General features: G+C 47.0%; 2 protein-coding genes across 9 annotated transcripts in view; both read right to left on the bottom strand.

The window, feature by feature from the left end:
* Polb (DNA polymerase beta) overlaps positions 1–740 on the bottom strand; it is a 56,690-nt gene extending 55,950 nt beyond the window's left edge. The window contains 1 exon segment of the mRNA NM_001310265.1: positions 705–740. The gene's annotated coding sequence lies outside the window, so the exon portion shown is untranslated.
* The window catches only part of Ikbkb (inhibitor of nuclear factor kappa B kinase subunit beta), a 48,489-nt gene that overhangs the window by 18,333 nt on the left and 12,736 nt on the right, over positions 1–17,420 (bottom strand). For all 8 annotated transcript variants that reach the window (XM_013076063.3, XM_021236748.2, XM_021236751.2 and 5 more), the window contains exons 4-8: positions 17,060–17,177; positions 14,492–14,561; positions 4,771–4,859; positions 3,599–3,688; positions 1,315–1,439 (exon numbers count right to left, since the gene is read on the bottom strand). In XM_013076063.3, coding sequence (XP_012931517.2) covers positions 1,315–1,439; positions 3,599–3,688; positions 4,771–4,859; positions 14,492–14,561; positions 17,060–17,177 — 492 coding nt within the window. The remainder of the gene's footprint in view (positions 1–1,314; positions 1,440–3,598; positions 3,689–4,770; positions 4,860–14,491; positions 14,562–17,059; positions 17,178–17,420) is intronic.

Here is a 17,420-nt window from a genome sequence, read left to right as displayed (position 1 = left end):
ACTGGCTCTGAAGAAAATTCTCACTGTAAAAAAGTTGTAAAGAGGGCTGGGGATTTAGCTCAGTGGTTTTGCCACCTGCTGCGCAAGCGCGAAGACCTGAGTTCAATCCCCAGTACCAAAAAAAAAAAGTTGTAAAGACATCTGCGTGACAATGTTCATACCATGCTACCACTGGTGTAAAAAAAGGGAGAGCCCATAAATGAAAAATATATGGCAACTTGATTGAATGGGTATAAAATGTCACACAAACCAGGGTGTCAAGTCCCCAAGGGGAATAGGCCACAGGGTTGGGAGACTGGTAGGAGATTCCTTCTTACTACGTATTTTTTTCTACTTCTAAAGTGTAAACCATGCAAACTTACTACTGCTCCAAAAAATTTTGAGCAACATCAGCCTCATTTAAATTAGTGTGGCTTCTTAAGGAAAAATCTTGACTGAAATTTAACTGATTTGAGAGAATGTTAGCTTTCAAGTTATCCATTTCAGCAAGAGTCAACTTTCTTTTCTTTTCTTTTCCCCCCAGTACTTTAACTGATAAAAACCATGTGTATTTATCATGTACAACACCGTACTTTGCACATATTTGTATACATGTTTTCTACTCATTGTAGAATGAAGTAACATATGCATTACCTCATGTACTTATAATTTTTTGTGATGATTAACATATTTATAAACAATACACTATTTTTATAATTAGTAAATAAAAGGCAGGTGTAGTGGTGCATGCCTGTAATTCCAGCTACTTGAAAGGCTAAGGCAGGAGGATTGTGAGTTTGAAGCCAGAGGAGCAAATTAGGGACACCTCATCTCAAAAAAAAAGTTAAGAAAGTGGTTTTAAAAACCTTAATTGTATCTGTTGATTTTTAAATTAGAAAACAGCTTTTTATAATTTTTTAGGTTCACATTTTAAGCCACTTTCTTATGCTTTTAAAACATTTATATCCAAGTGTAGCAAACTGGTCATTGTTAAGTTTTCACATAAACAGCTTGTCCAGGTCTGCCTGCACACGTCATCTTTACTTCTGTTTACTAATACACAGCATTTCCAGTTTAAGTGCTGGAAGTAACAAGGTCCTAACTTGTTACTGAACGCAGTGCAGATGATATTGGTCTGGTACATATTTAAAGATGTTACTTAACAACTGCTCTGTTCTCCTGGGTTTGTGGAGCTCACATGTGGGTCCCACTGGGACCTCCCAACACAACCAGCTCAGCAGCCTTGGGCACAGGATGAGCCAGGAGGAATACAAGGATGAGCAGAGCTGGGCCTCTCCCTCGGGCAGCCCCCAGGACCAGGCCACACTCACTCACCATTGCACTGGCTGCCAGTTGGGGAGAAAAGGCCGGAAGCCAGTAATGCACTCGAAGGCTAGGGTGCCAAAGCTCCAGTAGTCCACAGTCACTGTGTACTTCTGCTGCTCCAGCAGCTCAGGGGCCTGCAGCCACACAAGGCAGAGACATGTCGTGTCAGGAAGGGCAGTAGTCATCTCACCATGCCCCACACTTTCCAGGCTCCATCCTGGCACAGCGTGTCCACTCAGGTAGAAGTGACCAGTCAGTTCAGCTGATGTGACCTAAGGCTTCCTGCACACCTCACATTCTCACTCAGTTCTGGCAGACAGCATAAGTCAGGGCCCCAGGGGTCCCTTTAGAGTAGAGGAGCACACAGTACAGACTTCCTGTGCTTCAGTTTGTCCCCTTTAAAAATGATGGTTAGAGGCTAGGGACGTGGCTCAGTGGGAGAGCACTTGGCTAGCATGTATGAGGCCCTGGGTTTCATCCCCAGTGTGCATGTGAGCAAGTACACACACACAAGTGTGTGTGCGAGCTGAAGGACTGCAGCATTTCAGGTATGTATTGAAAACTAACTCAATGTAGTGCCCAGTCCTGGGTGCCATGTAGAGATGGGAAGACAGGTTAGTACAGCACGGGAAAATGCTACTAAGCTGCATTAAATAGATCCATGCCACAGGTATTTACAATCAGGCAGGAAAAAAGCAAAATGCATAACTTGTTGTCAAGGCTGAGGGACCTGGGGTGACCCAGGATGGTGACAAGGCCCAGGTGAGACGGAGACCAGGCTCAGGAGGACACATTTCAGAGAGGGCCATCACAGAGATGGGACTGGGATGGCTGGTGTGGAAATCTGACATTTACAAAAGGGCTACAGAGTCCAAACCTGGAGAAGTGTGGGGATGGTCAGACACTGGTGAGGTGTGGCTAGGGATGGATGTTTGAAAACTTGACTCAGCATCCTGGTCAGAGTGTGAGGCTACTTTCAGCCAGCTGCTGCTGAGCTGCTGGGATGCCGGGGGCCCAGAAGGATATATGTGGTGACACCTCACCTGGACACCAGAATGCCTTCATTCCTCAGAGGAGGTGCCCACTCCCCTCGCTGGTAGGACGGGCAGGAAATACAATTGCAGACGAAGAGCCACCATGCCCTTTCTTATTTAAGAGCCAGATGGCATGCCTAAGCCCATCTAGCCCATGGCTCTCAACCTCCTTTGTTTTCAACTGCAGACCCTACTTTCAATCACAATGTGCCTGGCTACTGTCAGCAGCAAGCAGCCTATGGTGGAGTCTTGTGTGTGCTCTGCTAAGTACCTGATCACTGCACTTGCATGGTCATCCGCAGTCTGCACGGGTCACCAGCAACCTCCTCCTCCTGCACACCCGCTGCTCACTCCTGTGCCATGAAGTTCACTATTCACATGATACTTCCTGGAGTGGTCTTTTCACAGCCTGGGCCTTCTCCAACATAAAGCCCTTCAATGTCACTCCAGAAGTTTGAAGATACAGCCTAAAAGCTTTAATCCAGCTACAAGACCCTTAATCCGTCCTTGCCTCCCTCCCCAGCTTCAACTCCAGACCCTCTTTTCCTTCCTCTAGGTCCCGGCCACACTCAAATCTTCCCATGCACCATCCTTCTGCCCAGAACCCCCTCTTCTTCTAGCACCACTAACTGCTCTACTCTCCAGCCCTTCCATCTCCTGATCCTGCAGGGTGTGGGTAATGCTAGGTCTTCCAACACAGAGTTCTAGAGTGCCCTGTGATTTTTCTGAGTTTTGTGGATATCATGGCAATGCCTGTTTTCTAGTCAAGCTCTAAGATCCTGCAAAGCTGGGAAATGCTTATTTTCTTTGCCAGTGCCTCACCAGCACTTGGCACACAGACTACACTCAGTCCATATTCCGGAATAAATGAGAAACTCATAAAGAGGCCTGGTCCTCAGGCGATATAAAGGGAGGGAAGGGAGAAGCTCAGCCTTATAAAAGCAGTAGCCTCTACACCAGTGTGAGTCTAGTTAAATCTCTGTATTTCCAGTTAAAATACTGAGGCACAGCCAGGCTGCAGGATCTGTGTAAGGGCACTAGCACAGCCCATACAACATCAGAGAAGACAGAGGGCATCTGTTGGCAGAGAATGCTGACTCGAGTGGATTATGGTTCTACAATGAGCTCACGTGACAATTCCTATGTACTTAAGAAACATCCAAGGAGCCGACAAGATGTGGGAAAATAAGGTAGAATGGAGCCCCACAAACATGCCACCAGAGAAACTGATAAGCAAACACATAAATCCCATTTCTTACCAGGTACTGCAGGGTCCCCACAAAGGAAGTACAAAGACTGCCCTGATCCAGTTCCTTGGCATATCCTAGGTCAATAATTTTGTGTATTAACTGAAAAAAGGAAGTAGAAATCTATGGGTTATAAGAACACACTGTCTTTCCATTAGAGCAGAGATATTTCTAAATTCCCAGGAGGTATGAGATCCTAGATTCCTAAGAGCCACCACATAACAAAGGAGAATGCCCTCAACATGGCAGATTCAGGGCAAGAGAAAACGCACACTGTAAAAATTCTAGGTATATGTTTTGTCTTGCTCTGCCTCTGATCATCAAAGGGAAGCCAACATTAGCAGGCTATAAACCAGCCCTCAAGAGCACCAAGCCTGGATTTCTAATGTGAGAGACCCCAGCCCCTTCTTAGGAAACAGTCCTCAAATTCTGGAACTACCAGCAAAAATGAGTGGATGACCCTGTCACAGTCATAGCTCGGGTGGGTCTGTGTTGCTGACAAAAGTGCTACCAAGGAGAGCTGAGTGGCCTCGGAGTTAGTCCATTCCACTCACTGGGCCTTACTCCTCACCCCTGCTGAACAAACACAAGGGTGATGGGCCGGGGATTTAGCTCAGTGGTTCCGCCACCTGCCTCACAAGCACAAGGACCCAAGTTCGATCCCCGGTACCAAAAAAAAAAAAAAAAAGAGGTAACAAACACAAGGGTGAGCCCCAGCGACCACCGTGCCTACGCAGGGTGCCTCTCAAGAGGGCCACAGAGAGCTCTGAGGAAACTGCAGGCTGGAGCAGGCTCGAGATAAACAGGTACTACGTCCAAGGGCTTCTTCTCAGCCACATCTACAACCAACTTACACTGGGTTCCATTGTAGAATCAAAAAACAAATGGAAAACAAAGTCTGTTTCTAAATGCTAATCCCAGAGGCTGAGGGTAGAGGTAGGACAACAAACATTATTTTCCTTCTCAGATTCCTACAACACAGGGAACTAACAATGTGATTCATTCAAACCTGCCTCAGTCTTCAAGCAACAACTGTTTTGCTGAGTTTTGTTTCAAATCAAAAAGCACTGCCAGAGAATCAAACCATGACTCAAGGAAATGTGAACATAAACAAACCTACAGCACAGTTCCGTCTCTACCAGGCACCTCCCGAGGCACCCCAAGACTTCCTGAGGGTCACTCACTCTTTGCTCTCCTTGCTGCAGAACGATGTTTTCTGGCTTTAGATCTCGATGGATGATTCTGTTTTCATGAAGGTATCTAAGTGCTGATGCTGGAAGGGTGGAAAGGAAGTGAGTTTTTATTAGGCCTAGGAAATGCCGTTCACTTCAGAATCTCCTACTATGTGTCCTGAAGCACACTCTGACTGTTGGTGCACAGACTCCCAGGGGAGGGAGAGGCCTGGGAAGATGCTCCTTGGGCAGAATGAAGGGGACCTGGCTGGATGAGCAGAACTTTGACTACCACTAGATTCTGGCTTCTTCATGCTATTGTGCCCTAAAAAAAAAAAGTCAAAAGCGTTTAACTTTGTATCCATGAGGTCACCGGCTACTGTCTAAGGCAGTGATCTCACATCATGCTACATGGACCACAGCAACTGAAGTCAGAAATGCAAAACTCTCAGGCCTCACTACTGGATCCTAAATCTCCAGGTGATGCTTACGCTAATAAAATCTGAGAAGGGAGCTGCCCTGGGACAAAGGCCTAAATTCTTTAGGTGAGCAAGGGAGAAGGGCCCTTTGGGCAGAGACTACTTCTAGTAGTAAGTGCTAGCTTCAAGGAACAAGTGGGGAACATGAAAACAGAGCAGGGAAACCTTCAACTTTTTGGACAGTTCAATGTGTATTACAGTGCGCTGAGTTTCCTGGTAGATTCTGCAGATATGACAGGGCTATGTCCCCAGCTCTAGAAAGCTCAGAATCTACCAGGGAAAGAAGCATTCTGTGCTGCCCTTCAGTGAAGCCATTTGACACCCACAGCTTGTCCCCATGTGAAGATGGGAGAAGAGAAAGGGCCTGGCTCACAGCTACGGGGATCTGTCCATCGGCAGCTTGGACCGCAACAAGGCAGGGTTGTTACTGTACTTAAGAGCAGTTTAATGGCTTCAATGGAGTCCCAGATAACTGTACTGCAGAAGAGAAAAATGCACTATTAGAAAGAGAGAAAACTATCCTCACTGGGAGAGGATGTGACTAGAGAATTCAATAGACTAAAAACTGGAGTGTTAGTAAGTTGGCTGGAAACAAAACAAACATATACAAGTCAATAGCTTTGCTCTATGTCAGCTTATCTAGCTGAAAAGTCGCTCAAGCTCACCAGTAGTCAGAAAATGCAAAGGGAAAGCAACATGAAATGCCTTTTTTCGTTTTCATTTTCAGCCATTAAGAATTTAAAATGAGAAATAAAAGGCATTATTCTACATTGCTGGAAGGAGTAAAAATGGGTGAGGTGTTTTTTTTTTAAGTACAGTAACATGGAGACATCTATTAAATTGTAAAATTATTCTAACCATTATTTCCACCGCTGGGACTCCAGCTTATAAAATCAAAAGCATTGTGACACAAGTATAAGGATAGTACACCTTCTGCACAGCATGAAGTAAACCAACTAGAAATAAAGTGAATGTCAACCATAACGGAATGACTGGACAAATTATGGTTGGTTCACATTATAATAGGCAGCTCCTTAAAAATAATTTGGGTCTGTAGTTTCTGACTCAGAAGATGCCAATGATATACTACCAAGTAAATGGTATTACCGGTTTTTATTTTGGGGGGAACAAAGTAAATAAAAAGCAAAAGTAAAAACAACACTGAGAGGCTAAATAACAAGCCCTCTCTGTACCACCACATAGACACATACTTCACACACATAAACATATACACACACATATAAACACACCCACACAAACACATACACATAGCCCTCACACAAACACACATACATAAATACATGCCCACACTTAAGCACACACACAAACACATACATATCCTTCACAAAACACATGTAAACACACACACACACACACACACACACACACACACACACACACACCCCGGCAAGACTGAGAAGCAGCCAAGGCAGCCTGGCAGCCCATGGACAGAGAGGGCTCAAGCAGCTCTGTGAAGACTTAGGTGAGCGTTTCTTAAAAATGCAGCTGAAAGACAGCTACACAATACAAGTGCATCTTAGTAGGGGAGTTCTAGATCAAGACATTAAGCCCTAAGACAAAACTCTGAATTACATCTGCCTTTTTAAACCCAGGCTTTGGCCTCAAAGCTCCATTTCCTAGTTATTCTTTATTTTCTTTACTTTCTTAAGTGACACAGTAAACTGGTTTAAGCCCAGTACTGATCAAAGAAGTCAAAGACTTGCTGTTTTCCCTATGCCTGAAGAACTCACCTTCATCTTGTTCTCAACTGTATTATTAACTTCTAAAGACCAATGTTTCATCAAAGCACTTTTTCTAACAACTGCACCTACACAACCCTGCAGATAGGGATGCCAGTACTACTGAATCTAAGCTACTGATCACCAAGGAGCCATGTGATAACTCGAAAAGTTTGTCAGAGCCAAGAGTGGTGACGCATGTCTATAATCCCAGGATTCTAGGAGCCTCGGGCAGGAGGACCACAAATTCAAGCCCAGCCTGTGCAACTTAGCAAGATCCTGTCTTAAAATAAAAGAATTAAAATTGGAGGGGGCATGCTGGGGATATAGCTTAATGTGATGGCCCTGAGTTCAACCCCCAGTACCACTAAAACAAGCAAAAAACACAACAGTCTGTTCAGTGATGGATGCACAAAAGACCCATTTTGGTAGATGACACACTGCTAGAGAAGATGAGGATATAATACAGTAGTACTTTGCTTCATGAACACTTTTGTTTGCAAACAATTTGGTTCACAAACAGAAGCATTTGGTAAAATTTTGTTTTTGCTTGCAAACTCTGCATCGGGTGACAAACATGACCATGGCCATCTTTCCTATACAAACACAAACATGGCCATCTTTTCCAAAATCACAGAACAAATTAAGTTCATGAACCAAGGTACCACTGTGCACAAAAGTGTGAGTTGGTTTGTTAGAACAAAGCAGAATATATGAAAGTTGAGACTTACTGTAATTTGAGCAAGTTTCTAGGCCAAGACTACGACAAGGACCTTGGAGCCAGAAGTATGTCATCTTAGGGGGACACCATGGGGCAGGTACAGGTGGGGCATCCACCCGGCCCCTGGTGAGGAGGAAAAACTGCACATGGATGATGGTGCTGAGCTGCCCCAGATCTCAGAGGGAAGGATGCAGCTGGTGCCCTATGCCCTGAGGACTATCAATAGCCATCTTTTCTGATATTTAAGTAACTGTACTTAACAAATTCTTAGCCTCATTTCAAGGGAGTCATTTATTTTCCATATTCCTGTGGGCTTAATAAAGTTGAGATTTAAGAGTTTGATTGGCACAGGAAGACATGGTTTCCTAGCTGAGAGGATGGGACAGAGCCACAGCAGTAGAACTTCTGCTGCCAAGGCCTCCTGAGGATTCCCTCACACACAGCACCTCTGTCTGACTGTGCTACAGTTCACAAAACAGCGCTTGTGGAGCTGGATCGGGGATGGTGGAAACTACCTCAAGCTGAGAGAAACTAACTTAAACTGGATGGAAAATGTGATACTGAGATTAAGAAAAACAGGGCTGCATCTATCTGGAAGTTTATGAAAAAAATCTAAGCTCCTAGCAAGGCTGGATATGGGGATGAACATCCGGGAGGTGAGGCAAGAGGATCGAGAGTTTGAGCTCCATTTGGACAGCTTGTCAACTTACCCAAGTAAAAATTAAAAAACACAATGAGAGCTGGGCATATAGCTCAGTGTGAGGGCCCTGGATTCAATCTGCATGACTGCAAAATACAAAAATCAAACCCCTGGTAATAGTGATAGTATGCACTTATAAAAAAAGTTGAAAAGCATGTCATCACAACACATGGTTAACGTCTCATGTTCCAATTACACCACACGGGCTGGGGGTGTAGCTCAGTAGAGCACACTTGCCTAGAAGGGGTGAGGTCCGGGTTCCAGCACTGCTGCCCCATGCTGATTCAATGACACCATGGTATCTCCTAGTACAGACACTGCAGAGAGGAGAGGTGAAGAATTCACCACAGGAAGTGACAGCTGCTGTCATCTTAGTTAGGAACGACCCCCAGGGAGCTGCCCCAGCTCTCCTTTCATTGCTATGGCAGATTGAACACCTAAGTGAAGAATGTGAACACCCTGTGGTTATTCCTGATGAACCAGAACTCCAAATAACAGCTTGTGTATTTTCTCAGATGACAAAACACAAGTTAGGAACAGATGGAGTGCCTGGACTTCCTGCAAGAAGATGTGCTGGAAGGCTGTGTCCATGAGTCCCTACCCATCATGTGACAGGCACCAAAGCGTTGCTAAGCTCCCTTCAGAACACTTGTTCGAGATACATTCCCTTGAGAAGAACTGGAAAGAGAGGGACTGAAAACTCAAGATAGACATCAGAAGAAAAGGTTGTCACCAACTGGAGGTCTAGGTCACCACTGAGTACACAGGCAACAGGATGTTCATACACTCATCAAAACTGACTGTGTGTCTACTGTGTGCCACTGGACTTGCCAGACAAAACAGACTGGAAGGCCAACTGTAGCCATGTGGAGAAAGACTTAGTCTGGTGCAAGGCTTCTTGGCTAAAACAGGCTCCATGACTAATGAGGACTGTGGCAGGGCAGCAACACCAAGCCTAAGGGGAAAGTACAAAGTCCTCCTCCCATCCACTCAGTAACCATTTACCAAGCAGCAGAATCACAGGAAACAGTCACTGCGTGAAGGCCCAGATCTAAAGCTGTGCCTCAAAGGAGAATGGCTGAAGGTCCCTGGAACCCTGCAGGCCGCTGGAGGGTTGGAGAGTGGTTCCAAGAGTCAGGTAGGGTACACACACAAGGGCCACAATGGGCAGGGGGAAATGCACCATTTAGGGGTTTGGCCATTAGCTAGCAGTGAACTATGAAAGAAGTGTCCTTTCAAAGGCACGAAAGATGTATTAGCAAAAGGCAGATAAAGTGTAAGAGGTCATGGCAGTGATCTGCTCTATACCGAACTAGCGGAGATAGCAGCAGAAGATAGGGAAGCGGGTATATAGAACAAGGGAGGAGGGTTGGATTTGGAAACTGTGTGGGTGTGTGGCTGGGGATGCACTCAGGGCCTTGTACATCCTGGGCAAGCACTCTACCACTGAGGCGCACCCTGACTCCCACAAACACTTTGAATGGGGGGTATGGAAAAGGAACAGGGGTAGGTTCTAGTAAGAGACAAGATGCAAAATTGTGACATTTGTATCTGAGTGACTGGCAGAAAGATGGGTCTAGTGGCACAAGAAAAAGGATGCCTAGGACTTCAATCTGGAATTAACTTTGGAAGACATATCCTGTAGACATGGATACAGACTTCAGGACAGAGAGCAGATTGTAGGAGGGATATATTTGACAAAGACATCACAAGAACAGCCTGGCAAAGAGAGTGCTAGGAAGCAGAGAGCCAGGGGTCCAGGGCAGATAAAGCCAAACAAAATAGAGAAAGAACGAACAGAAATTAGGGAGACAAAGCTCCTGGCAATGACACATAAGTTAAGGCTCGAGTCAGGGGGAAGTAGCTGGGCTGGGACGGCTGAGTGGCCCTCAATGACACTTCGGGCAATCATCCCAAAGGTCAGCTATCTGAGTGAAGTGAGAGCAGTAGGGTAGAAGGCACCCGGGAAATCACGCAGAGGCCCAGACATCGCATTCTGAACATGAGGACACCCAAGTCCACAAAGTTTTGTGCCAAGGTTACAGAGCTAGGAGCAAAAGCCATCATCCTGCCTTTTGTTACTACTATTATTATATTTGTTAATCTGGTTATGTTTTTCCAACTCACTTTCTAGACAGATGATCTGAGATCAAGTAATCATCTTTTGGTTATAATCGACAGTGGAGTCAGATCAATGTGTTCAACAGAATCAGCAGGAAAATCCAGGAGGAGGGAAACCCTACACAGAGCACCCAATGTTCCAGTTCCTAGCATGGAGCTCTCTTCCTCAGGCAGGCTGTGTGTTCCTGGCACCCTCTCCACTCATTTCTGACATTCTGGATGCCCAGCAGGAGTGGAGATGGTGACACAGGACTCTCAACAGCAACAAGGCTGGGGCTACAGCTTGGCTCGGATTCTCCCAGCGCTGCCTGTAAAGGCTCGGGCCCCAGCCCAGCACTACCGGGAGGTGTGGAGCCCTGGGAGGTGGACTCGTGAGAGGTCTTCCAGCTCCTGGGTGTGTGCCCTTGAGGGGACAGTGGGACCCCAGCTGTTTTCCCTTTGACTCTTTCCATCTCTTTCGCATCCTGGTCCTGCAGTGAACACACTCTCTGCCCAAAAGCAATGGTGAACAATCTGAATAAGCTGAACAATCATGCACTAAAGCTGCAAACTGTGAGCCAAACAACCTTTTCTCTTTATAAATTGCTTATCTCAGGTATTTGTTAGAGTAACAGAAAGCTGACTGCCAGTCAGCACAGCCAGCCAGGACCTAGAGACTGTAACACAGAACCTGATGGTCCTTGGTCACACAGCTGGGTCCCAACCTGCCCAGCCAGCCTCAGTCAGTAGGATCTCCAGCCCCACTCCAGCACAGGTAAGCTGCCACTGCCCCTGCCCTTGACTGCCTAGAAGCTGCCCCTCCACTGGTAGAAGGAAAAGAAACACAACTCAGTGTTTTCCAAAGGATAAGGAGCAAGATTCTAAATAGGGTTCTTCTGTGAGCTATTTTCGGGTCTCATTACATGGAAGTCTGAATAATCTCTGGCTGCCTGCAGGCGTAGGGGCAAGGCCTGACAACCTGTGCCTGCCAGCCACCAGCTCACTTTCCATGGGTGCTCTGCAGGATCTCACTAGAAGTTACACTTGCTGGACAAATCCTACTTGAGTCTACTGCTGCTGCTCTGAGCAGGCATCCCTGAAGCTTAGGGGCACAGAGCACCTTAGGGGCAAACAAGTTTAAACCAGCAGAGAAGGCAATGAACTGGCTGAGGGTGTGGCTCTTCCCTTATCTGAAGTCACTCCACTCGGGCAGTGAACAACAGCCAGCTCCAACAAAAGGTGCGTGGGGCCAGCACTGGAACAAAATATGCTCAGGAAATGTGTAAAACAAAAAAAGTTTTTAGATGACTGCTCCATACAGCTGCAGAACTCTGACTCAGTCATGAAATCCTTTCAAAAGAAATAAATCTGATGGGTCCTATACATAAACCAGAAATGTGAATAAAAGTAACATACAAACTGAGCAGGGACTTGAGCCTCACCCACAAACTCAGAGGAAGTGACTGCATCTGTGGGTGATGAAGAGGGGAATGTAAGGGGAGGCTGCCACTTCCAGGAAGGGAGCCTCCAGAGATAGCCTGTGTGAGGTCTGCCAATCAACCTCAGGTCACAACCCGATGAGCAAGGAAGGATCATTTGCAGCATGTCCATTCTGCTAGGGAATGAGCACTGTGCCGGGGCTTCATGTACATTCCCTCATTTTCTCCTCATAATAATCCAACAAGGTGAGCAACACTCACATTTTTACCGCCAATGAAATATAAATTCCAAAAAATCAAGTAACACATCCCAGGTCATACTGTTAATAAGTGGAAGTGCGGCTTTGTGAGGTGGGAGTGTTAATAATATGTGGACATCTGGATTTGAAAAAAAAATAAGTCCTTACTTATTTTAATTTACTTTGGGATTTATTTCATTTATTTGATAAATATTTATAGAGAAGCTAATATATACAAGATACTATTGCTATAGATACTGGAGACAAAGAGTAAGCAAAGTTTCTGCCTTTAAGAAGTTTAATCCAGGGCTGGGGGAGGAGCTCAATGATACAGAACATAAAAACAAAACTTAAAATTCTAGTGTGCTAGTCCTTCAGAGTCTAATTATTTCTAATTTGGGGTCACAGAGAGGAACAACAAAGGATCAGTGACCTAAAGAATTTAATATCCTAGGCCAGGGATTTAGATCAGTGGTTCTGCTGCCTGACTCGCAAGCGCAAGGTCCAGAGTTCGATCCCCAATACCAAAAAAAAAAAAAAAAAAAAAAAGAATTTAATATCCACTATCCACAGGACAGCTGTACCATATTAGCACTTCAGCGCTCACCTATCTTCCTTATCTGATTTTCTCATAACTTACACACACACACATAGCAATTTGGATAATGCAAAAGCTCCCACATAAGCCAAGAGCTAAATGGATTCAAAATGCACCCAGACCAAAAGAATCTGCAGTCAGTGGAGGCACGATTAGTTCCAGTAGAAAATCACTAGAAGTAAAGCATCATGAGGCAGTAGACAGTTTTGTGTACTTGAGCCAATACTCTAAAGAACTTCTTAGCCGGCACGATGGTACACACCTGTAATCCCAGCACTCTGGGAGGCTGATCAGGAGGATCACAAATTTGACCCTTGCCTGGGCAACTTGTAACTCAGCACGAAGGCCATGGGTTCAATCCCCAGTGCCACAACACAAAAACCTATAAATTCTAACAGAAGTTGACCATGAAGAATAAAAGAATATTCCCCAACCTAGTAACCTGTTTTAAAAGCTACAATGAAGTAAATATCTAAGCAAAATGTGTTGGGGAGCCAGGAGGCAAGGTGGACTCCTGACTTCTGCACAAGGGCCTGAAGGCAGTAAGGGATCTTCCCACAGGTGCCTATGGAGAACGCCACACCGGGAAGGTCACAATGGGGTTATGTCACTTTGCCCTCCAAATGAGCTCCATCAAAAAGGCAGAGACAGGATACAGAGGGAGATGGGTGTTTTCTATGTCAGACTGTTTGGCTCAGTCTTATACATGTCATTTTGTGACTTCTCCCCTTATTTCCTTTTCACTGCCCTCCAGCCAATGCGCCAGAGTAAGGAAGACACAACTCATGCTCACAAGGCATGAGTGTCAAGAGAGGTCTCTCCTCTCTACAGGCGCAGGGCACAGCTTTACATGTGTGACAAATGTGAATGCCTGGTAAAGAAGCTGAGAGGTATCTGAGTTTGCTCACTTTACTCTTTTAACTTTTCAATATATTTGACCATTTGACAAAAAAAAAAAAAAAAAAGATTTGAGCAAATGAAAGGTACACAGAGCTTTCAAAGGCTGAGATGGAGAGGTATGAAAATGGTATCATCCTCAAACCTGGGGCAAATACTCAAAGATAAACTCTGGGTAACTCTGACCCTCAGATCCAAGCTATCAACCTACACCAATATCCCTGGAAATTATTTTTTAAAAAGCCCTGAGCAGGTTTTAGTAGCACCTGTGCTGTCCACTTCCCCACGCCAGGGCTGCCATTGACCTTCAAGCCCCACCCTCTGGAGTCAGCCCCAGGGCCTAGGAGACACTCTCCTGTGAGACAGCCCTTCTTCCCAGAGCCACCTGGCCTTCTCAGAGTGCCACAAAACCTCTTCTGAGGATGCTGGCAGGACCAAAGGATTAAACGGGGAAAGTTTTTTCCTATACCTGTAGTTGGCAACACAGAGTGGAAAAATTCATGGCCAAGGGATGGAATTCACACAAATGACAACCACCTCCATCACTGGCCTTTCCAGGAAAGCAGGGAGCAGAGCTCCCAATGGGAAAGGAAATCTGTTACTTTCCATGATTTCATCTGGAAGGAAGGGAGAGCTACTTGAGTCCAGGCCGGCCTGACCAGCCCCTTGCTGACCTCCACGCCCCCTGGGCCCTCCATGCCCTGTCCACTCTCTGTAAAGACCACAGGATGGGGCCAGCTCCCTTCTGTGCTCTGCAGGGGCTCACAAGGCCCCACACGGTCTCTCTGTGGGGACAACTGCCTACTAGAGCTGGGGCTTACCAATGTCACTCAGCAAGATGAGGATGGCTCCTTCCCGCAGGCCACAGCAGTTCTCAAACTGGTTCAAGTACTGCCAAGAGAGGGAAAGAAAATCAGTGGGAGTGGTCACAAGTCACCAGTCAACCTGCCAGAGTGCACCACCTGCTGAGGCCACCTGAGTGTGAGCACCGGGCCCCAGGCCTGGGGACTTGATTCTGTAATGCCCTGGGAAGTACAAGAGCGGAGGCAGAGGCAGTCCCCAGAGGCCCTCAGATGTCCACAGCATGGGCCCTGGCAGGTGGCATCTGGCTCACTCCAGGGTGAGGAATTTTCAAGCCTCACCTGCCACGACAGGTCAGAAGGAGGACAGAGTCTAAGCTCAGCTGCAACTGAGTGTCAGCTCTGGGGAGTCCCACGGCCACCCTGACACTTCCCTGACATAACTTGCCATGTAGGTAGTGACAGGCAGGAGCATCTAGTATGCACTTGCTGTGAGTCGGCATTGGGCTCACCTCTGGATCCTCCCACATCTCCCTGTGCCCTCGAAGCTAAGCACTGCGGGGCTCTCTGGAGCAGGGATGAGGAAGCTGAGAACAGAAGAGTCCAGTGTCTGCAGCAAACACAGGATTAGGGGCAGGGCTGGAAGCAGAAGCCAAGACCTCCTGATCCACATCCTCACTTAGCCCTTGGCCTGCCAGGCCTGCCATTTGCTGAGAGGCTCAGCATGCTGCTGCAAGTTGACCTCAAACAGAGACAGCAGAGAAAGTAACTTTCCAACTGAGGCTCTCAGCCATGGTTAACATTTATCTTCCTGAACATTTAAGGGCCTGTTTAACCTATACAGCACTCAAGTCTTCATTCTCTTTGGGTCTTTTTTTATTTTTTTGGTACCAGGGACCGAACTCAGGTTCTTGCGCTTGCGAGGCAGATGGCGGAACCACTGAGCTAAATCCCCAGCCCTCTTTGGGTCTTTTTTTCCAGTCTTTTTTGAGACTGGTTCTTGCTATGTTGACAGGCTGGCCTGGAACTCTTGGGTTCAAGCCATCCTCCCTCTTGCCAGACTTAATTCTTTAAGTCAATTCTGACCTTGGCATTTGCTTACGTGATGGCCAAGTGTGTCTCTGTGCCCACGGGTACAGATTTTGTGTGTTTTAGAGGAGGAAGACAGGCTGCCTCATTTGGGGAACAATGGGCACCACAGATCACAAGAACTTTGAGCTACAGCACCCTCCCCAGCACTGCACCTCAAGGACAGGCCCCTTAGGATGCCCTCTCTTCGGGTCTCCCCGAGACCTGCCTACAGCCCATGCTAGAGCAGTCATGCTGACATTTCGTCATCTTCATCCTTGGCTCACTGGTTCTTTGCTGCCTCACAGACCAGGTCACTCTATTACACCAAGGCTTTATCTCCACACAAGCACAGTCAGTGATGGATGAGTGCCACAAGGTCAGGAACACACAGAAAGAACTGTCAAGTTCCCCATTTCTTATCGGTTATCAGTCCACTCCTGGGTTATGCCAACCACTGTGTTCACATCCTGCTCGGCACTGCATCCTTCCAGGGATATGCCTACCACCTATGGTGGGACAGTCACTCATGCAGATCAACCCTCATGGAAATTTCCCTTTTATAAGATAAGAGCAATGAGAAAAGCACACAGTGTGCCCTGGGAACTGCCATGTCCAGATGGAACAAATGCCCAGGCAGTCACCACCCCTGCCCCTCACAAGTCACAGACCCTCTGAAATTAAGAGCTGAGAAGAACTGTGCTAAGAACAGATTAAAAAAGAAAAACAAAAAGCTGTCTTTTCATAATGTTACACTGCATCATCCAAAATCACAGACCCAAGCCCTGCTGGGGCTGTGAGGCCCGGCAGTCATCCTGCCCTCCTGGGCCCGGGTGCCTGTCTGTAACCTAACAATCACATCTACGCACCAAGATTAAAGACCACAACTGTTAAAGACCACAACCATGGTGCTAGGTGAAAGCAGATTGTGGAGTACACCTGGGAGGTGGCACGTAGAACGGTCCTTGAGGTCAGCGAGGGCTGCTGTCACCCTCTGGGTTTCGCACAGAAGAGGTGATGCGAGGAGGAAGAAGGCAGAGCTCCAGGTGAGTCAGGGCCAGGTCTGAACCACAGCCTGGTTCCCAGATGACTAAACCGGCTCCCTTCCTGCTATGCTGCGCCCCACTGTCACACCTGCAGAAAGCCCCTCCTCATAAGGACAGCAGTGAGGCTGACCCTGAAAGCCCAAGGTGGCCATGACAGCTGAAGGAGGGGAAGTTTGAGTTGGAACGTGTCCAGTCTCTCCTCGTGGCTCAGCTTGGATGACAGTTTTTCCCCGTCATCTTAGTGATCATGGTGCAGGATATACAGAGTTCCTCCCTGGCTTCCTCATCAAGGCTCCTGATTCACACGCATAAACACCCAAAAGCAAGCACGGAGGAGGGGGTGTGAGAACGATAAGCCTGCTGAAGTCACCATGGCTCCCTGAGCTTGCTGGTGATGACATCGGTGCAAAGATCCCCTTCTCTCCATCCCCGGCATCCCATCCAGGCCGAGTACTCCAAGACCCCGAAACCTCACCTTACGGAGGTCTCCTCCTTGGCAATACTCCATGGCTAGCAGGGGCAGGTCATTGGGTGCCAAGTTCTGCATCCCCTCAGGGACATCTCGGGCGGCAACCACATTGGGGTGGTTCAGCCTAGGAAGGGAAGAGAAACCAGTAAGAGCAGAACCTGGGCTTCAGCTCAAACCTATTCCTGCTTCATGTCCCAGCCAAGCTCACCTTCCAGCCAAGGCCTGGGACAAGGAAGGGCCCTTGGAGGACACAGAAAAGCAGGGCCCAGCCCAGTGACTTGCTTCCCTTTGCACCTTGGTCAGCAGCAGCCGCCAGCTCTACTTCTAGCACCCTGAGCTCAGGTACCCTGTCAGTGCACCTTGTGTC

The sequence above is a fragment of the Heterocephalus glaber genome, unplaced genomic scaffold (assembly GCF_053883595.1).
Source record: "Heterocephalus glaber isolate CG9 unplaced genomic scaffold, H.glaber_assembly_v1.0 deba00001461, whole genome shotgun sequence".
In the NCBI taxonomy this organism is placed as follows: Eukaryota; Metazoa; Chordata; class Mammalia; order Rodentia; family Bathyergidae; genus Heterocephalus; species Heterocephalus glaber.
Note: the sequence above shows the minus strand (reverse complement) of the source record. Positions and strands in the feature narration are given on the sequence as shown.